This window comes from Neophocaena asiaeorientalis, unplaced genomic scaffold (assembly GCF_003031525.2).
Source record: "Neophocaena asiaeorientalis asiaeorientalis breed wild unplaced genomic scaffold, Neophocaena_asiaeorientalis_V1.1 scaffold299, whole genome shotgun sequence".
In the NCBI taxonomy this organism is placed as follows: domain Eukaryota; kingdom Metazoa; phylum Chordata; class Mammalia; order Artiodactyla; family Phocoenidae; genus Neophocaena; species Neophocaena asiaeorientalis.
In genome coordinates this window covers 58,556-80,658 of record NW_020172626.1, presented here as the reverse complement: position 1 = coordinate 80,658, position 22,103 = coordinate 58,556, and the positions used below count along the sequence as shown (strand labels likewise).

General features: G+C 40.3%; 1 protein-coding gene across 1 annotated transcript in view; it reads left to right on the top strand.

Moving 5' to 3' along the window:
* LOC112395695 (carboxypeptidase A6-like) overlaps positions 1–22,103 on the top strand; it is a 215,318-nt gene that overhangs the window by 158,780 nt on the left and 34,435 nt on the right. Inside the window, exon 3 of the mRNA XM_024739029.1 lies at positions 16,839–16,963. Within this exon, the coding sequence (XP_024594797.1) occupies positions 16,839–16,963 (125 nt within the window). The remainder of the gene's footprint in view (positions 1–16,838; positions 16,964–22,103) is intronic.

The following is a 22,103-nucleotide window of genomic DNA, read 5'->3' as shown; positions in this document are numbered from 1 at the left end:
CAAGTTCTTCAAGGTGATTCTGATTAACAATAAAGTTTGAGAACCCCTGGTCCCCAAGAAACAAAAACAATTTCTACATAGTGTTGAAAGTGCCATATTAAATGTGTCTACAAAGCACTCTGGAAAAAGGAAGAAACAGCATTTAACTGCCTGGGAAAATTCAGGAAGAGAGACCCAACCTTGGGGGTGAGTAGGATATTATTGTTTAATTCAATAAATCTTTATTGAACACATACTATCCTTGTCACTCTGCCAGACTGAGAAAGTTTAACAAACAGTAGTTCAATAAGAGTCATTGGGCAATAGCTCAGAGGCAGATTTAGCAGGAAGCTAACCAACCTGAAGCTTCAGGCTTCCACAGTTGTCTGGGCCCCTTCCAATGCCCTGTCTCTGTTTTCTCAATTATACAAAATTATGAGAATGCATAACTGTATACTCTTTTTCTTACATCGGACCCCCAAATTGTATAAGCCTCAGGTCCCCCACAAAACCTGGATCTATCTCACACTTGCTACATTTGGGGTAGAAGAGAAATAGTGAGGAAGGAAGTAGGACATTCCAGCAAAGGAAACATTAAATGCCAGGGGATGGAGGCAAAGAGTGACAAGTCTGTCAGCGACTGGGGGAAGGTGATGCTGAACAGGTGCATTACCAGGGGCCTGGGATGCACTGCCAAGGGATTTGGACTTGATCTTCTGTGCCATAGATAACATTAGAGATCTTTCAGTAGGTGTCTGCATTTAACAAAGGTAACTGTAGCAACTGTAGAAGGAAACAGATTGATGAAGGGAGAGACTAGACCAGGGACGTCAGTCAGCAGCATAATGAAATCAACCAGGAGGGAAATGTTGAAGGTTCAGGTTCAGGCAATGGAAGTGAATTTGAGGGCCATTTCAAAAAGACAGTCCAGCGGGGGACTGATTGGAAGGTAGACCAGGAAGAGGCATTAAAGGTGACTTTTAGATTTACAGTTTGAGTGGTTTGAGTGCCTTATAATGTGGACAATAAACCTCACAACTCAAAAGTCTGAGAGGAGCAGTGGGTTTCACGGAGAAAATAATGTGCTCCGTTTTCAATATGCAGAGCTTGTCTACATTATGCTTCTATCGTTATGAAATACGTATATATAATTCTAATCAACTGCTTTCTGAAAAGAAAGAAAAATCATTTAGACATAGCCCAGTGTTTTATAGTTTTACAATATCACTATTCTAAAAATTATATTCTATGGTCATTAGATAACTAGTTCTTTCCAAAAATCATGGGATTTAAGTACATAAGCAAAAGTCTATCTTGCTGATAAAATACGAATCAAGCAGCCTTTAAAGTAATTTAGCACCCCCTTTGATGGCTAGAAAAAATCGTTCTAAAATATGTGCAAATAGGATGAAAAGGTCCATTTATATTATTAAGTGGAAGGTAGCAGAATAGGTAAAGGGGAGAAGTAGCAATAAGCTCTGCTTGGATCCGGGGGAGGTTGGGGGTTAATGGAAGACAGTTTAAAGTTCCATTTCAGAGATAGACATGACAGAGCAGTGAATTATATTTGCAATCCACATCAAATGACACTAAACAGGTTTGGTGCCTTGATAAAATCATACGGATTAGACATTCAGCAAAGCATAAAGCAGCATGGTCTCAAGAAAAAGGTAATCTAAGTCCCCCTAAAGGACTGTTCACTGAGATTATTCAGAAAGCGTCAGCTCCTCGAGGATGAGGGACATCTGTTTGTGCATGAGCTTTGCAGTGCCTGTTAGACTTCATGACTTATTCATGGCCATTTAGCGGGAAAGCCACTGCCAGGGCACCCCACTCCTAATTTATACTCTGTTTTCTGGGCTGTGGCACTGCTAAACACGACAGAAAGAAGCAGTGGATGCTCCTGAGTTGCCGTGAAAGTCCTCAGGCCAGCTTAATATTGATCAAAGAGCTCCTTGCTGTGAATTAAGAATTGATACATCCTGACCACATTTCTACTCTTAGGATTAGAAGTATTTCTCTCTTTTCCTGGATTTATCTTAAACCTGGTTAAAGTTAATTCCCTTGGCTCTCTGAATTTTTTTTATGACTCTGCAGGCTAAAGGCAATTTTAGATATTCTTACAGTAACCACCCGCTCAGTTGGCAAATGGCCAGGAATTTTAAAAGACAGTAGTGGAGAGAGGGGGAAAGAAAGTTGTTTAATGGGTAGAGATGTTCCGCAGACCTGTCTCCCAGTGTGATTGTACTTAACCCTGTGTGCACTTAAAAATGATGAAGATAGTTTAAAAAAATAATAGAGTAAAAATTGTCATTCTTATCATACATTATGCCACAAGAAGCCCCAGGCCCTTATTGAGTACCTCAGAGCTTCAAGATCCTCCAAAGAAATCCACCTCTTTCTTTCCATACTTGTTTTTGTACAGAGTTCCAGGTTTGATTCTTGGAGCTTTAACTATTTGTCAAACAAAAATTGGGCAGCATATTTCATCTGACAGGCGTAGGCTCTGAAGCTGGGTTAAAAGAAAAATTGTATATCTGCCACTTGTAACAAGTTGCAATCTGTAAACCAAACCCTTTGATGTGGTGCAACAAAGCAGCGCTTAATGATTCCAAACTCGGAGCCAAAACCTGCCCATTCTCCAGTAGTCCTCTTCATGGAGACCAAGACATAAAAGATTTCAAACAGCACATAGATAGATGATCATTTCTATTTTGTTTAAGAATATAGGTGTTTTTGCTATAGTGCAATATATGCGTTCCATAAAACCTTGCATTCTACAAAATTATATACTAAAAATAACAGGGCTTTTGAGAAAATTAGATTAGTGACAGACCATTCAAACCTATGCAACTTTATATACAGAATACTAACAAAAACAACAATAAAATAAAATACTAGCATGATTTAAAAGATATGTTAAATTCCTAATGAACAAATACTACATAGTTTATATAGGTATGGTAAATATAGGTATTTATTGCAGGAAATAACAGTGGCTTGATGGAAAGGGGTGACAGGAGGGTTGAGGCCACTGAGCTTCAACAGTGACAAGGATAATATTCAGAAGGATCAGGGAAAACCAAACAAAGGGTACTTTCAAGGCAAAGCAGTGGCCAAGCTGAGCCAAGTGTGAGAATATGGGGTGAACGGGACTTTGAACTGTCCTGAGTTCATCCGTGCCTTGCTGTGTAGCTCTGCCGAGTACACTTTATATTCAGCTCCTATTCCTTGTCAGCGTAAGACATTAATGCACTGGGAAAATCATATAGGAACCAATGCAAATTCAGTATTATTTTGACATTACCCTGCATTACTGCTATAGACTGAATGTTTGTATGCCCCCAAAATTCATATGTTGAAACCTAATCCCCAAAGTGATGGTATTAGAAGGTAGGGCTTTGAGGAAGTGATTGTCATGAGGGTGAAGCCCTCATGCATGGGATTAGTGAACTTGCCCAGAACACTCCCTTGCCCCTTCCACCACATGAGAACACAGCAAGAAGGCTATGAGGGCTTCCCTGGTGGCGCAGTGGTTGAGAGTCTGCCTGCCGATTGGCCCCCAACCCCCAAAAAAAAAAAAAAAAAAAAAAATGGCTATGAATCAGGAAGCAGGCTCTCACCAGACACCTAATGTGCTGGCACCTTGATCTTGGACTTCCCAGCTTCCAGAATTGTGAGAAATAAATTCCTGTTGTTTATAAGGCTCCCAATCTATTATAGCAGCCAAAACTGACTAAGACAGTTACCAATCATGTTGAAGCTACTTTGAATTATGGAAATGCACATTATACCAGAACAGACTGTGTCTGCATTTGAACATTTTCTGAAAATGCAGATAACGTGTAGATTTGACTCAGGACAAATTGAGAGTGGACTTGGTTCCTATCCCTGCATCAACAGCTGTATGCAAGTCCTTTTCTGCAGCCAAACAAATGAGTTTTCCTCTAAAACTGGTGCAAGACGTAACCTTTCTCCAAGAGTCACCGCAAATGAGTAGCTGATTAAGTGCTACTAAGGGTTTCTTGATGTACAAAGTAAACAGAGAAAATGTCAGAGTCTTCAAAACTATAGTTAAACTTGGTGTTGTCATGAATGCCTACTTGAAAGAACAGTCCTAACAGGACTTTCATAAAGCATGGTCCTCAGAACAATTACTTCAGAATTGCCTAGTGCCCTTGTTGAAAAGTCAGATTTCCTTGGGCCAACCCAGGACCCTTGAAATTAGGATTTCTGGTAGTAGGTCCCAAGAATCTTCATTTTGTCAAGATATCCATGAGGCTGATAAGTTGAATGCTCTCTAAAGTTTGAAAAGGCAGTAGTATAACGGTTGCTTGCCAGATAATGCAAATGGACATAGTAGATAATAGCTGTTTAACAGTGTATTTTTCAAAGCATGTATTACTTAGAATCTGATACATCCTTATGACAGGCACTGGATAGGAGGCGGCATTGCAAGAAAAGACTTAGGCTAGTGCTACCTGATACTGTTAGGGAATATTATACCTGAGACGTGATCTTCAATGTGTACCTATTCCCTGACAGGGCATTCAGGGCTTCAAGTCTTTAATCCATTTTGAGTTGATTTTTGTGTATGTTGTAAAATAATGGTCGTTTCATTCTTTTGCATGTGGCTGTCCAGTCTTCCAGCACCATTTATTGAAGAGACTATCCCCATTGTACATTCTTGGCTCCTTTGTTGTAAATTAATTGACCATATGTGCATAGATTTATTTTTAGGCTCTCTATTGTGTTCCATTAATCTATGTGTCTGTTTTTGTGCCAATTTCATACTGTTTTATTACTATCTCTTTATAATACAGTTTGAAATCAGAAAGTGTGATGCCTCCAACTTTGTTCTTCTTTCTCAAAATTGCTTTGGCTATTTGGGGTGTTTTGTGGTTCCATACAAATTTTAGGGTGGGCTGTTCTATTTCTGTGAAAAATGCCATTGGAATTTTGATAGGGATTACATTGTAACTACAGAAGGTTTGTGTGGTATGAACATTTTAACAATATTAATGGATGTTTTTCCATTTGTTTGTGTCATCTTCAATTTCCTTCTTCAGAGACTTGGCAATTTTCAGTCTACAAATCTTATACTTCCTTAGTTAAATTTATTCCTAAGTGTTATTATTTGAAACGCTGTAAATGGAATTGTTTTCTCAATTTTTGTTTCCTATAGTTCATTGTTAGTGTATAAAATTCAACTGATTTTTATATATTTATTTTCTATCCTGCAACTTTACTGAATTTATTATTTCTAACAGTTTTTTTGGTGGGGTCTTTAGGATTTGCTCTATATAAGAGTATATCATCTGCAAACAAACAGTTTTACTTCTTCCTTTCCAATTTGAATGCCTTCTATTTCTTTTTATTGACTGGTTGCTCTGGCTTGTACTATTTTGAATAGGAGTGCTGAGAATTTGTCTTGTTTTTGATCTTAGAAGAAAAGTTTTCAGCTTTTTGCTGTTGAGTGTGATGTTGGCTGTGGGTTTGTCATATATGGCCTTTATTGTGTTGAGGTACATTCTTTCTATACCCAATTTGTTGAGCATTTTTATCATGAAAGGATGTTATCTTTTGTCAAATACTTTTTCTGCATCTATTGAGATTATCATTTGATTTTAATTTTTTTACTCTATTAATGTGCTGTATCTCATTAATTGATTTGTATATGTTGAGCCATCTTTGAATTCCAGGGTTAAATTCCACTTGACCATAGTGTATGATCCTCTTAATGTGCAGTTTGCTAATATTTTGTTGAGAAGTTTTACATCTGTATTCATCAGGGATATTGGCCTGTAGTTTTCTTTTCTTGTGGTATCAGTGTAATGTTGGCCTCAAAAAATGTGTTTTAAATTTTTTCAGAGTTTGAGAAAGGTAAGTGTTAAGTCTTCTTTAAATGTTTGATAGAATTAACCAGTGAAACTATCTCATCCTGGGTTTTTCTATGTTGGGAGGTTTTTGATTACTGATTCAATTTCCTTACTAGCTATTGGTCTGTTCAGACTTTCTGTTTCTTCATGATTCAGTCTTGGTAGGTTTTATGTTTCTAGGAAAATATCTGTTTCTTATAGGTTGTCCAATTTTTTGGTGTATAATTGTTCATAGGAGTCCCTTATGATCCTTTGTATCTGTTGTATTAGTTGTAAAATGTCCTCTTTCATGTCTGAATTTACTTATATGAGTAAGTAAAATAGTCTTTTCTTTAGTCTAAAAAAACTATTTAGACTTCTTTCTTAGTGTACCTAAAGTTTTGTAAATTTTACTTATCTTTTTTAGAAAAAAACTTCTCAGTTTCATTAATCTTAGCTATTGTTTTTCTGGTCTCTCATTTATTTTTCACTCTGGTCATTATTTCCTTTCTTCTGCTTACTTTGGGCTTAGTATTTTCTTCTTTTTCTAGTTCCTTGAGTTGCAAAGTTGTTTGAGATCTTTTTTCTTAATGCAGGCATTTATCAATATAAATTTCTATTTTGCAAATGCTTGTAGCATCCCATAGGTTTTGATATATTGTGTTTCCATCTTTGTTTGTTTGAAGATACTTTAAAATACCTTTTGATCTGCTCTTTGACCCTTTGGCTCTTCAGGATTGTGTTGTTTAATTTCCACACTTGTGAGTTTTCCAGTTATCCTCCTGGTATTGATTTCTAGTTTCATATCATTGTGTTCAGACAAGATGTTTGGTATGATTTCAATCTTCTTAAATTTGCTAAGACTTGTTTTGGGGCATCATCTATCTTGGAGAATGCTCCGTGTGCACTGGAGAAGAATGTGTATTCTGCTGCTGTTGAATGAAATGTCTGTTAGGTCCATTTGGTCTAAAGTATGGTTTAAGTCCCATGTTTTATTGTTGATTTTCTGTCTGGATGATATAGCCATCATTGAAAGTGGAATATTGAAGTCCCTTACTATTATTGTATTGTTGACTACATAGTCTCCCTTCAGATTCATTTGTATTTGCTTAATATATTTAGATCTGATGATACGTATATATATTTATAAATGCTATAACTTCTTGGTGAATTGACCCCTTACCATTATATAATGATGTCTCTGGTTACCATTTTTAATTTAAAGTTTATTTTGTCTGATTATAAGTATAGGTACCCCGAATCTCCTTTGTTTTTAACTTTCATGGAATATCTTTTTCCATCCCTTCCCTTTGAGTTATATGTATCCTTAAGCTGAAGTGAGTCTCTTGTAGGCAGAATATAGTTGGTTCTTGTTTTGTATCCTTCACTTACTTTATGTCTTTTGATTGGAGAATTCAACACATTTACATTTTGAGTAATTATTAATAATATAAGGACTTACTAATGCCAACTTAAATATTTTTATGGCTATTTTGTGGTTCCTTCATTCTTTTCTTTCTCTCTTGGTGCCTTCTTATGTGAATTGATGGTTTTTCCGTATTGGTATTTTTTTATTTCCTTCTCTTTATCTTTTGTGAATGTATTGTAGTTTTTGTTTTGTGGTTACTGTGAGACTTATATAAGACACTATATGTACCACAGCCTATTTAACTCTGATAACAATTCAACTTCAATAACATAAAAAAACTACCCTTTTACTCCCTGTTTTTATGTTTTTGATGTTACAATTTACATCTTTTTATATTCTGTATCCATTAACAAACTGTAGCTATAGCCCTTTTTAACGCTTTTTTCCTTTAACCTTTACCCTAGAGTTAAGTAGTTAACATGCCACTATATTACAGTATTAGAGCATTCTGAATATGACTATAAGCTTACCTTTACCATTGCTGTTGTATGTGTTCATGTTTCTAATTATCATCCTTTCATTTCAGCTTGAAGAACTCCTTTCAGCATTTCTTGTAAGGCAAGTTTACTGATGATGAATTCCCTCAGCTTTTGTTTATTAGGGAAAGTCTTTATTTGGCCTTCATTTCTGAAGGACAACTTTGCTGGTAGAGTATTCTTGGTTGACAGTTCCTTTCGTTCAGCACTTTGAATATAACATCCCATTCTCCTCTGATCTGCAAGTTCTCTGCCACTGATAGCCTAATGGGGATTCCCTTTGATGAGAGAATTTTTTCTCTCTTGCTGCCAAAATTCTCTGTCTTTGATTTTAGTTTTCTTACAATGTGTTTTGGAGAAGAACTTCTTGGATTGAAATTTTGGCATGACCTATTCGCTTCATGAACTTTGATGTCCAAATTTCTGCATAGGTTTGGGACGTTCTCAGCCATTATTCTTTAAATAAGCTTTCTTCCCCTTTTTCTCTCTCATCTCCTTCTGGGACTCCAGTGATGTGTTCATTATTTCTTTTTTATGGTGTCCCATAAGTCCTGTAGGCTTTCTTTTTTTTTTTCTTTTTGCTCTTCTAAGTGGATAATTTCAGATGACCTGTTTGTAGCTCACTGATTCTCTCTTCAGTTTGGTCAAATCTAATGTTAAAACTCTGTTCTTTAGTTCAGTCACTGTATTCTTCAGCTCCAAACTTTGTTTGGTTCTTTTTTGTTTTCTACTTTACTAAACTTCTCATTTTGTTCTTGTATTGTTTTTTTTGATGTCGTTAAATTGTTTGTGATCTTTTGTAGCTCTCTAAGCATTTTTAGAATAATTGTTTTGAATTCTTTGTCAGGCAATTCCTGAATCTCCATTTCCTTGGGGCCAGTTACTGGAGGTTTACTCTATTCCTTTGGTGGAGTCATGGTTCCCTAATTCCTTGTGATCCCTGTAGCCTTGCATAAGTGTCTGCACATTTGAAGGAGCAGTCACTTCTGCCAGATTTTGTGGACTGACTTCCCTAAGGGAAGATTTTCACCTGCAGGTGGGGGCATGCTGGGGCATGCTGTGATGCTAGGGTCTTATGGTACAGGGTGCTACTGTGGGGACATGTGGTGGTCCCAGGTCCAGGGGTGTATGATGGCTCTTCAGCTCAGACCACTGAGGTCCAAAGCATCAACAACTGTGTGGTCCTTTGCAAACACTTGTGGGGGGTTCATGGCAGCTGCAAGGGTTGTTGGGGTCCTTGGCAGCCCCTCCAGGTCCAATGGCTATAGATCAGGGCAAGCAGCATTGGTGACCAGAGCAGGTGGTATGCACACACTCAGCTGTGGGGACCGACTGCAGGTGCCTGTGTAGTAGCAGGGGCTGGATACAGATATACTTGTAGTAATAGGGGCCAAGACAGGCAGCAAGGGTCAGGGTTAACCGTGAGCTCACTGGAAACTACAGGAGCCCTGGTGGTTGGTGTGCCCTCCCATCACTACACAGTCTCCCCCTGGGTGTGTGCACTGCAGTTAGGCTGAGGCAGGTCTGCAGCTGGAGAAGCTAACTACAGGTGAACATCATGGTGCAGGCCAGTGACAGAAAACAGGGCCTGACCTGGGCCCCCAGGCAGTTGCAGGAGCCCTGGCTGTCAGCATGCTCTCCTCTGGCTCTACAGTCTCCCTCACGGTGGGCACGCTGCAGTGGAGCCTGGTAATGAGCATCAGTTCCGTTGCATGCAAGTGCCCAGCTGGAGGGGCAGCCCGGAGTACATGCACAGTAGTGGGGGTCAGCCACAGGGGTCAAAGCAGGTCAAATGTTTGTACTTGCACAGCTACAGAGGCCTGAGCTGGCTGCTGGTACAGTTCCCAGGCTCTGCCAGGATTGGAGGTAGGGGGTAGGGAGAGGGGGAACTCAGACAGCTGGCATCAGCAAATATGAATACGTTCGGGGCAAAAGCTGATGACATGTGCAGGAGGTCTGTGGCAGCTGTGTTGGCCGTTGGTTCCTTCTTCGGTGGCACTTCCTACTCAGTTTCTCTTTAAAGAGGTCCCTGTGAACCATGATCTACTCCCACTACATGGCTGCTATCAGTAGCCCCTGCTTTTCTTCCTTGCTCCTAGCCCGCGCTACACGTTTCAGCTTTGCCAGGCTGGGTGAGATGAAACTGAAGCAGGGCCTTCGGGTAGGGCCCCAAAGACCGCAGAAGCTGGTTGCTTTCCTTGCTCTTCCTTTCCTACCGAGGGGAACGCTTTCTAACTGGGATGTTCCCTCTTGGTACTGAGCAATGCTGATTTGGGGGATGGGATGATGCAGGCAAAATGAAGCTGTCTTTCTTTTCTTCTTGTGCAGTTATTCTCCGTTTTTGTTTTTGTTGTTGTTCCACTGTGTTGCTGAAACTTAAGTAGACTCCAAATCTCACCCAGAGCTGTTTGTATTCGTGGATATCTAATTGTTGATCTTTGTTGGAGGATGGAGGCTGGGGTCTCCTATGTCACCATTTTGGTGACATCACCTATACCTACTAATCTATAACCTGCTTTTTCACTTAATGTTATTTTTGTGAAGATATTTCAAGGCTGAGCAAAACACATTTACACTGACGTGTGTGTATATATTTACTTTGATATTATATCTCTAAATGCTGCTGATCTTTGAATTTTCATGGTTTACCTGTGTTGACTTGCTTGCCTTCTATGTATACAGTGATTTGTGAATAATGACAGTCTTGTTTCTTCAGGTTTTAGCCTTTTTTTTTCTTTATTCTCTTGTTGTCAGTGACCCTCAGTATGAGAATCTGGAACTGGCATTAAAATACATTTACTTTTATGATGTTGAGCATTCTTTCATGTGTTTGTTGGCAGTCTGTTGTTTCTGACTTTAAAATGAATGCTTCTAACACTACTCTTGTATACAGATGCTTGCTGAAGATTTTTGGTAGATACTCTTTAATAGCCTAAGGAAGTACACTTTTTCAGTACTAATTTCTATGGATACTTTTTTTTCCGAGTGTATTGATATGATCATATGACTTCTTTAATACATTACTATTAATATGATGAAATACACTAATAATGTTAAACTAATAATTGCATTCAGTAATGTTAATACCTTTTTCCTATATTTAGTTTGCTAACATACATTTCTAGGGTTGGCACCTACGTTCATAAGTAAGATTGGCTTATAATCGTTTTCCTCAGGCTATCACTTTCTCGCTGCTAATATTGGTCATTTGAACCTTCATTCTTTTGTTCTTAAGCAGATGTGCTAATAATTTTTCTATTTTAAATGTTTCAAAGACCAATTTTTGGTTTTCTTGATCCTCACCATTACTTTTGTTTTCCATTTTATCAATTTATCCTCTTTTTATTATACCCTGTATTCTATAATTTTTTGTGTATTACTATTTTTCTAACTTCTTGATTTAGACATATGACCCATCAATTTCTCATCTTTATTCTTCTGTAACAGGATCATTTAAGGTCATAAATTTCTCTTAGAAATGTTCTATTTAGTTTTGATTTGGTCCCGATTTTACTACAGTGTCTTCTTTAACCCACAAGTTATTTAAAGTCTGTTTTTTAATTTCTAAATGTAGATATATTTTGTCATTGATTTCTAAATTTAATTACACTGTAATCAGAGAACATTTGTTTGACATGAATTCTCTGACATTTGTTAAAACTTATTTTGTAGCCTGGTATTGAGTTAATTTTCAAAAACTTTCTAAGTGTGCTTGGGAAGCAATTCTGATCTTTTGGTTACTGAGATATAATGGAAGATTTATAATTTAAAATCCTGATGATATTGTCCATTTTTGCCGTATATATTTTGATACTGTTTTATTGGATACACTCAGATTGTAGTATTTATATCTTCCTGGTATATTGAGCATTTTATCAGTATAGATGGATGTGCATATGTACATACATATGTATATAGATACAGATAGATGTATTTTTATATTTGTACACTATATATAGTGATATACATATTACTATATTATCCCCAAAAGTGGTTTTGCCCTAAATGCTTTGCTATTAATATAGTTCTACCAGCTTTTTTTTCTTTAGTATTTGTATGGTATATACCTTTTTCCATTCTTTTGTTTTCGTTGTTTTTATTTTATGTCTCTTGTAACCAGTACTGAGGAGAATAGTTTCTATTATTCAATATTCATGCTCTTTTAAACTGGTGAATGTAATCGTTTTTAATTAACTATATTTACTGACGTATTTTCTCATTTCTTTTTTGAAACTGTTTTTTTCTGATGCTTTTTTCTGTGTTTTTGTAGACACTTTCCCTCCCTTGAAGCTCCTTTACCTTTCCCCTGTTAATAACGTAATTGTCTTAAATATTCCATCTGTATGCAGTGATAACCACATCAAAGTATCTCATCTTCAGAAATTCCAAGAGCCCTTCATTTCCTTTCTTTTTCAGGAAATTGCTCTAGCCATTCTTTTAGATACTATGAAGCTCTTTAGTTGAATAATCCTGCCATGTGTTGAATATATTGGCTTTTACTTACAGCGGATACCTCACTCATGTGTTTTATAATTTTTTTTCACGAGCTCTTCTTCAACAAGGTTTCAGATGAAAGAATTCTGCGTGGCCTGGCTTGAGGGTACATCTTTGGAGGGGTTTTGCATTTATTAACACAAAGTGCCTCCTTATCAAATCTTACTGGTGTGTAGTTGCTTTGTTTTGTTTTAATTCCTGCTCTTTCACTGAGGCTATTGCCCTTTGAAGTTCTAGTTTTATGCTAGAATCTCAGTTCCAGCTCCAAACTTTGGGCCCCAGATCTCAGCCTTATTCCCTGTATGGTTGTGACAGATTCCCACAATTCTGAACCTGAATTACCATTATAACCCATGTGCACACAGCCCTAACTGGCGTTCTCTTCTTTATTTTAGGCTACTGGGAATTTCCCTTATGTTTTGGGGGGGAGCTCCACTCTACTTTTACAGGAATGTTAATTATATTTTATTCAATATTTTCTAGTTGTCTTGCAGCAGAAGAGGGTTGAAGTTTTCTAGTTCTCTCTATTGCTGGAAATGTTAAGTCCTGTGGCTCCTTGGTCATTAGTGTAAACTGTCTAAAAGCTTTTAAGATCTTTTCTTTATTCCTGGTATTCTGAAATTTTATGATGTAATTTGGCGTGGGTCTATTCATTGTGCTTTCAGTAACCCCTTTTAATCAGGAAATTCATGTTTTTCAGTTCTGAAAAATTCTTGTATAAATGATCTGATAATGTTCTCCCTTCTACTCTGTCTTTATGACTCTCATTCATCAGATGTTGGACTTATGATTTAATTTCTTTTCTTACATTTTCTCTATTTGCCATCTTTTTACCATTTTGTGCTTCATCTTGGGAAATTTTCTCAACTTTGTTTTCTAATTATTCTATTGGATTATAAATTTCTGCTCTTTTTTATTCTCCAATTGTTCCTTTTTTAAAGCATTTTGCTACCAGGGCTACCAGGCCCCTGCCTCAGGGGGACGCTGCAGGGTCACCAGGCTGCTAACCTGGGGAGCAGGTTAGCACCTCGCACTAATAGGCTAGAGGGAGGACCCCAAAATGGAGTTTGCCAGCAGCCGTGTCCTTGTGGTACCATGAGCTATGTCCCCAGGGGGAGTCTCAGTCACACTGGCCTTCAAAGCCAGACAGTCTGGGGCTTATCTTCCTTTGCAGGAGCCCAGTGTGAGGCTCGGACCCTTGTTCCTTGGGAAGAACCCCTGCAATCGTGATTTTGCTCCTGGTTGTGGGCCCTCCTACCGTCTTGTTGTGGTTCCTTTTTTTTTTGCGGTACGCGGGCCTCTCACTGCTGTGGCCTCTCCCGTTGCGGAGCACAGGCTCCGGAGGCGCAGGCTCAGCGGCCATGGCTCACGGGCCCAGCCACTCCGCGGCATGTGGGATCCTCCCAGACCGGGGCACGAACCCGCGTCCCCTGTATCGGCAGGCGGACTCTCAACCACTGCGCCACCAGGGAAGCCCCGTGGTTCCTTCTTTATACCTTTAGTTGTGGCAAATCTTTCTGCTAGTCTTCAGGTCATGCTCAGCCGTAGCTGCTCAGTAAATAGTTGTAATTATGGTGCGCTCTTGGGAGGGGCTGAGCTCTGGGTCTTCCTACTCCACCATGTTGGCCACCCATATGCTTTTCAGATAACAGTAAGAGCAAAGTTAATAGCTTTCAAGCTGTCACTGTGTGCCAGACTCTCTGCTATGTATTTTACTTCTAATATTCCAGTTAATATTAAAAACAAAAAACCTGTGGGTAGGTTTTAAAATGATCTTCACAGTACAGATGAGGAATCTAAGGCTCAGAAATGTTAAAAACCTCAAAGTCACGCAGTCAATACTGCAGAACTAACTAGCATTCCAGCCCAGAGCCGTTGGATTCCCAAGTCCGTGCTGTTGACCTTTACAATAAACTGCCTCCATCTCTTGAATAGATCTGGCTGTGACTCAGAGTCATATAAGGTAAAGAATGCATGGGAACAACCACCAGCTTCCAAGGCTCTGCAGAGGACCATCCTTTCCTTGGATGAAGACCTGAGACGGTTGGCAAACAGCCTTAGGCCATCCTGACCAGGCCGGTGATACTTTGTCATCATAATCCAGGGTCAGTTCAGAATCACTTCATCCAGACAGGATCAGGCTCTACATAAGTGATTGATGGTAGCCTGCCCATGGTGGGCTGATTAGAACTTTGAAATACCTGCATATATAATTCTTAGGGCAAAAAGCCCCTAACAGGACAGACCAGGATGTGAGACCCACCAAACCAGACTGTCTCAAACACTAAGTCAGGAAGTTGGAAGGTGCTTCGTATTCTGAGATAGTCTCAGGAAATCCTGGAGACACTTACCCAGCCAGCGATTATGGGCACTGGAGTTAGGCATATCCTGTGTCACCGTTTGGTAGCTGTGCATCCTCGGGAAAGTGACTTGACTTCTATGAACCTGGGTCTAGAAACACCTATAAAGTGTGTGGTACTTTACAAATCTCACATATTACTGTCCCCTATATCTTGATACAGGCATCGCCTGCCACCCAGACTGAAATATCCATGTTACTTATCCAAGCACCCCTTCCCTAAAATATTACTGGAGAATACATTTTAATTTACACATTTAATAATTTACTTTTCTAATATCAAAACAAAATACAGTTCCTGATTTTTGCAAATTCTTTTTTGTTGGTTTCTTTTAGACCAACTGTTTTCTGATGACGTTTCCTAGGAAGCCTTCTCCAGGTCAGGCCATAGGGTCTGTTTCTTCCATGGAATTTTCCTATGGGGAAGCTACTCTCTTCTGTGGGATGAGGATTCTTGTTTTAGCATATGCCCCAGAAAACAGCACTCACAGACTCATCACCAGCGTGGTGGTTCAGATATTTCAGGTTCCTGTGGCTCTCCACCCTCTAAATAGAGCACTGCTTCCTCATCTCCACAGGTACTAGGTGATACACCTTAAGATCAAAATCTGTCTCTGTAATGGGTTTAGAGGCAAAGATGATTAAAGGATTAGAAAATCTAACATGTAGAGAAAAGTTCTTTATCTCACAAGGGCAAGAAATCAGCCATTCCTCACTGAAGAATGGAACAAGAAAAAATGAAAAGTGTGCTGTGGTGTAAAGGATTAAGAAAATGTCTGTCTGACAATCTTGTTAAATGTGGATATGAGTTAAATTAGGATAGTGTCGACTCTCCTCTTTGGGAAACATAAAAGATGTGGTTTAGATGCATCAAATGGGGACAGTTGGGTCCAGTCCTAGATGTATCCTTGCTCAAGGGCCGACAGATGGATCAAATGACCTCTCAGCATCCCTCCTAGCCCCACACTTCCGTTGTGCTATGCTTGTTGGATTAGCATGTTAGTTGAGTCAGAGTTGCCCTTGCAAGTTAGCGGAGGAGTAAGCTTCTTGAAAGAAAAACAGGTAAATTCATTGTCCCCAAAATAAGTGCCTCTCTACCCTGTTGCAGATGAAATTATACCACCAGGGGTGTATTTCCTTCAGTCCCGAAATATTTTCGGTCTTCTGGAGTTCCCTGACAGAACGCGGACACTGACACCTAAGTAAAGATGAAGTAACTAAACTTTATCAGATAAGGTCTTAGCAGAGATCAAGATCCTGCAGCAGACCAAGACAAGAAACGCAGGAAGAGGGAGTCCCAAATAGGAGACGTAGGCGTGACTGCACAGGCAAACTGTGCCGTATTGAACATGTAGCTCTCGGCTTGTGCAGAAGATGGGGCTGTCCTCCATCCCCACTGAATTCAGTCATTCTTTCAATGCCTGTGCAGCTCCTACGAGGCGTGGAACACTAGACAAGCACTGGGAACACTGCTGTAAGCATTCCTACAAAACACTGAACACGTGATGAATGTGTAGTCAGTTACCCTGTGGGGTCTACACTCATGCAGCAAATAACGACCGAGTTGCTAATAGGCACAAGGCATCGTTTCAGGCGCTTGGCATGGGGTGGTAACCAAGTGGACAAATCCCCTGCCCTCGTGGAGCTTACGTTCTGGTAAGAGGCAGTTACGTGATGAAAGAAGCACGAGGTGCTCTAAGAACTATGACAAGGAGCCCTACCCTAGCTGACAAGTCCCCCCCGAGAAAGGCATGTTTCTGCTGACATGTGAAGGCTGAGGAGGAACTGGTGAACAGGCATGAAGTCGTGGGGGGAGGTGGCATCAGGAGAATGCTCCATTTAAATTTACCAAACGTTGTCAAGCCACCACGATTTGCTTGTATAGTAGGATGAAGGGTCACTTATACCTTTCTCTTTCTTGCTAGTATTCAAATGTTTGTGCGATAAGTAATTGTAAGCAATATCAAAGTCATACTTAAGACTTTTTTACCTCATTTTTATCTTGTGACTTGATTGGTCTTTAAACTATTGTAAACGATCACGTTCTATATAGCTGTCATATAATTTGGACACTAAGTTCAAAATCAACTAGGAGTTTTACCCTGATGATGTAAGCATTGAGTCTAATTCTAAAATGTGTTTGGTATTGCTGTATGCAAACAAGACAACATGTTTGACATTGTGACATGGATCTTTCCCCACCTACACTGAATATGAATTATAGGTTGGTTCCTGCACTACAGGTGGACCTGTGGCAGCCCGGCAGTATCTCCCAGGTATCAGAGGGAACAGTTACTGATGTCCATATTCCCCACAATGGTTCCCGAGCCCTGTTAGCCTTCCTACAGGAAACCAACATCCACTACAAGTAAGCATGCTTTTTCCTTGCTTAATTCATTTGTACTCAGTTGAACTGAATGATAACTGTATTCAGGTTATGCATTAAGTGCCAACAACTGTTTCAGGTTCTATTTTTCACATTGGGGAAACCAACATGAATATAACACAGTTATATTTGCCTTTTATGAGCTTCTTATTAGTGAAACGGGGGAGGGGGAAGCAACCACACTTCCCTGTCATTTCACCATTACCTGTAAGTAATCAGTGTAAACATGGAAGCATTTTACTGTGTGAGGAAAGGAGAGTAGCTTATCCATGCCTACAAGGTGGATAGGGAGACAGGGACAGAAAAAAGCCAGACTCTGCAGGAGCTGTGTCAGTTAGACAAAGGATGAGACTCAGGACCTTGAAGGCAGAGGTACAATGCCAGCAAAGGCAAGAAGCAGCATCGTATGTGTGCAGGGAACTGGTATAAGTTGGGGAGCAGAAAGAGAAGATGCTGGAGAAGTTGGGGGGGAAGCCAGGTTGTGGGCAGCCTGCTGTTCAGAGTTAGGGGCTCAGACCTCATCTTGTGGGTGATACTGCACAACTGGAGGGTGTCAGCAAGGGAACCACATGTAAGTGGGTGGAGGGAGCGGCACGAGGCCACAGGAGTGATCCAGAGGAGACAGAACGAGGCCCCTGAGTCAGGACCAGAGTCCTAGAATCAAGAGAGAACTCCAAAAGATGTTTCAGAAGCAAAACCACCTGGACTCTGCACTTGTTTGGATGTAGGTGGAAGAGGAGGAATCAAGGATGACTCCAAGTCTTCTGTCTGTGGTGACTGAGTAGACGGATTTGGATATTTTGAGGGTTTTGTTTTTTGTTTTTCTAAGGAATAATTAAGCAGTAAGAATGGAACACGTGGGAAATAGTCGCAGGAGTCAAAGCAACAAAAACCTTTTGAGAGGACGGATGTCAGTGGCACCAAGTGCTGCAGTGATATCCTGCCAGAAAAGGATCAATCAGTTCCCTTTGGATTTGATGATGGAAATTGCACTGGTAACTCTAATGTAGCATTAGATTGTTAGGAGCAGAAGACAGAAAAGTGAACAGGAGGTGAGAACATGGAACAGGAGAGCAGACTGTTCTACCACTCTTAGAAGTTATACTAGGGAGAGAGGCAGAGAGTGGGGAGCGACTACAGGAAGATTCTACGTCAGTGGATGCTTGAGACTCGGCATGTTAGGGTAAGGAGGCAATTTTGGCCTGTAAGCTGAAGGGAAGGACCAGCAAGGAAGGAGACATTGATGATGCAGGAAAGAATGCACATGTGAGGGAGGGGATTTAAACACTAGTGAAAGATAGCTTATCCTATAAGACCAAAGAGGTAACTGTGGATCTAGTTAAGATTGTGGAGAAGAGAGTCAACAAGTTTAAAGAGATCATAACTGACAGCCAAATTATCTGGATGAAGTGAGAAGCAAAATTTATCTACTCAGAGTAAAGAAATAGGGGTTAAAGAGTGTTGCGAGAGAAAAATCAGGGTAAGAACCAATAATAGTGGTTGTTGCAGAGAAGAGAGATTGCAGTACTGATACAGAGTTGAGGTTTTGTTGGTTAGGACCACAAAAAGATCAGGGTGGAGGGAAGTTGAGGTTCCTAGTGAGATACTAGCTCAAGTAGTCATCCATGGGGTCTAGTCTGGATAGGAAGGGAGGAGAGTCTAGGAAGAATGATGGGACAAGATGGAAGAATCAAGGGTATTAAGATCTTTATATTTAAAACAGGTGTGAGGGCAACAAACTGGAAGGAAAGAAGTGTAGGCTATTGGATGTTAATAGTTCTGGGGAAGAACATTTATGGCTGATGACAAGATTATAGGGGTAGCAATGAAGGAGATGGCTGAGGTGGAGGTCATTGAGGCTGATGCAGTCAAGAATGAGTGGGCTAGCAATTATACTCCAATAAAGATGTTGAAAGGAAAGCATGAGTGGGCTTAATCACCAGCAAACCATCCCAGCAGTCTTGAATCTCCTTGGCTTATGGCTAGATTAGAGGTGGAGGGAGAGAATGTACTCCAGGGACAGGAAATACCAGCTTCGAGGTAAGCAACCAGGAGTGGCCTGATGCTGAAGGGAAGATGAGCTTTTCCTGGAAGCTAGAAGATTAATGGGGAAGCACCAATGGGAGCCCAGGAGGATGCTGACCTCCCTCCCTTCTGGCCCCGTGGCCAGAGAAGTGGGAGAAGAGACAGCCACGGAAGAATCTGTGTCCTTGAGAAAGTCTGGTTTCTACTGGGGCAAGAATATGAGAAGAGAGAGTTCTCTGAAGAGACTGGAGGATGTAGGAATTTTATTTACACTCAAAGAGTGATTCCAACAGGCACAAGGCAAAAGGATGTGGTGAAGAGATGGAGAGTCAGTGTAGGATCTTGCGGGGAGAAACACAGGCTAGTGAATTAGTGAGAAGGGAATGAGTGAGTTACCTTTTGTTTGGAACCCTAGGATTTCAGGGCTGAGAGGCATGATTGTAAATGACTAGCCTCAACTACTCCAACTTTTCAGCAAGTGGTTGTACTGCCAAAACTGGCAGAAAGATCCCTGATGATGTCTGGCGAGGCCTGGGAAGGGTTCATGGCTCTGAGTCAATGGTGAGAACCCTAGTCTCAGTGGAAGGCTGGGCCAAGGGGTGCAAAGGGGCTGTGACACCCCTCGCTGGTCCACACAAATACCTACCTGCCAGAGACGTATTTACAGGCTTATTAAAATACTTATAGGCTTTTTGCAGAAAGGTATTTTATCTGTGTTTCTAGAACAGGGTAGAGTCAAACCTGTGCATAAAAACTCTTGTTCATACTGAACACATTTTAGTCATTGCTGTAGCTTTGAAAGCATGCTTTGATTCTCTGAATGCCTTTCAGGGAAGTGCTTATATATCTATAGGTCCTCAGTAAAAACTCACATGCTTCATTAATTATTATTTGGAAGAAAAGAATATACCAGTTATTTTAACAAGTGTCTATTTCCTGCCATTCAATATAGGTCATGTGGAACTGATACAGAATCAAATATCACCCTTTATTCCACAGAGAATAGAGTCTAACAAACAAGTGTTTTAAACCAGTTGTCTCCTCATGGAGAGCACTCATTTAGAATTATTCATTTTGTTGTTCCCAAGGTAATAACGGAGAACAGTTAAGTTCCACGGGGCTGGTAGGTAGAGATCATTTTAATTGACTTTTATTATTGTAGCCAGGGGTATTTTCAAAAGATGATCATTTACTCTGTACAACTGTACATAATGTATAGTTATAGGCATCTTTATGTGACCGCATGTGTCTGGCCCCAGGTGATACAGCCCCCTTAACGATATGACATGACTCCTTTTGCCATAAAAATATTTCAAACATTTTGAAAATTAAATACCTTTAAAATTTCAAATTTTGACCACCCCCCTTCTCCTCCCTGGAAGCTTTGGGGAGGTGGTTTTGTACTAAGTGATGACATCACTTGGAAAGTTCTTAATAGGTCTAGGAGTCGCTATTTTAGGAGTACATACAATTGGGGTAGAAATAATAATCAGCCATAAGGAACTAAGAAACTACAAAAAAGCCATTTTGGGGCTTCCCTGGTGGCGCAGTGGTTGGGAATCCGCCTGCCAATGCAGGGAACGCGGGTTCATGCCCCGGTCCGGGAAGATCCCACGTGCCGCGGAGCGGCTGGGCCTGTGAGCCATGGCCGCTGAGCCTGCGCTCCGCAACAGGAGAGGCCACAACAGTGAGAGGCCCGCGTAACCGAAAAAAAAAAAAAAAGCCATTTTAGGCTCCATTTCATGGGCTTTTCGTCAACTTGCCGGTTTCCAGTTGCCTACTTGACAAGGACCAAGTAGGCAGATCTGGTGTGACAGCCCAGCAGTTAGGAAGCTGTTGCTGTGCTACTGCTGCCACCACTGTCGTTACCATAATTGCCTCTCATGCCAGGAAGCTGGTGACTAGACCCTGGAGTTCTGAGTCCAGCCACCTGACTGCCTCTAAACAGTCACACCTCTGCGACCTCGACACGCCATAGCAGCAGGAGATGGCCTCTGCCTCGTTCTTAACATCCTGTCTTGTCAGAGTTCACAGATTTGTCCCCAGAACCACAGGTGTAAGAGAGTCGAGGAAAAGTACTTTTCAGCTTCCCAGCCCTTTCAGCACAGGAAGTCCAAAGAGGGTACAGGCATAAATGCTGAGAGGCAGTTGACCACATCCAGCAGACACACTGAAGAGAGGAGAGAGGAAGCAAGGACCAGCTGTATTCTAATACTCTCTTCCACTTTTATCTAGTATAGAACCTAAGAAGACTGAGAGCCATCAGTTGCCAGATTAATTAGCCTAAATTTGAGCCTAACAATATATTAAAATCACCTGGTGAACTTTTTAGAAAGGCCTGATACCTATGCACAGGAGATTCTCGTCTAAGTAAGGCTCAGTGTGGCATATTTTTTAAAGCTCATGGGTGACTTTAAAGCAGGCCATCTTGAGAATCACTGGCCTAAATGAATGGATAAATACTGGGGATCCAAAGGCCAGCTCTATTTAGGGCACTTGGAAACTTTAAAACTGAGAAGCTTAAGAGTTGATTCATCAAAGAAACTAATACCCAACTAGAGTGATTCCACAACCTCAAACTGAAAAACCTCATCATTTACTTTGGTTAAAACACTAGCAAACTTGACTAGAAAACATTAAGGTAAATATTTTGTAGGAGCAATTATCCATTAGAATTATTTTGACAGTTCATTTCGTTATGTGATTAGTAATATGTTTATCATTATCAGTTGGTAAATGACTTAAGGATCTAATCAATTAAGGAGCATAGTTTTTCATACTGAAACTCCTGAGAAAATATTAGCTTTCTAATATTAGCTTTCTAATATTAGCTTTCTAAGGGGTACAGTGATGGTTCTACCAAGAGTTGCCAAACAAGCAGATGTATCAGCACCAGAACTTTCTGGTGATGAATATACGGAATTGGTCTTACCTTGAGGGGAAACAAGTTATCTGTGCTTGTTTATACTGGGGTGGCCAAAAAGTTCGTTCACATTTTCCTGATGTTGCAGGAAAACCCGAATGAACTTTTTGGCCAAGCCAGTATTTAGAAAGTCTGTCCATTTTGGAAATAATGCAAAAGTAATACACTAGAGCT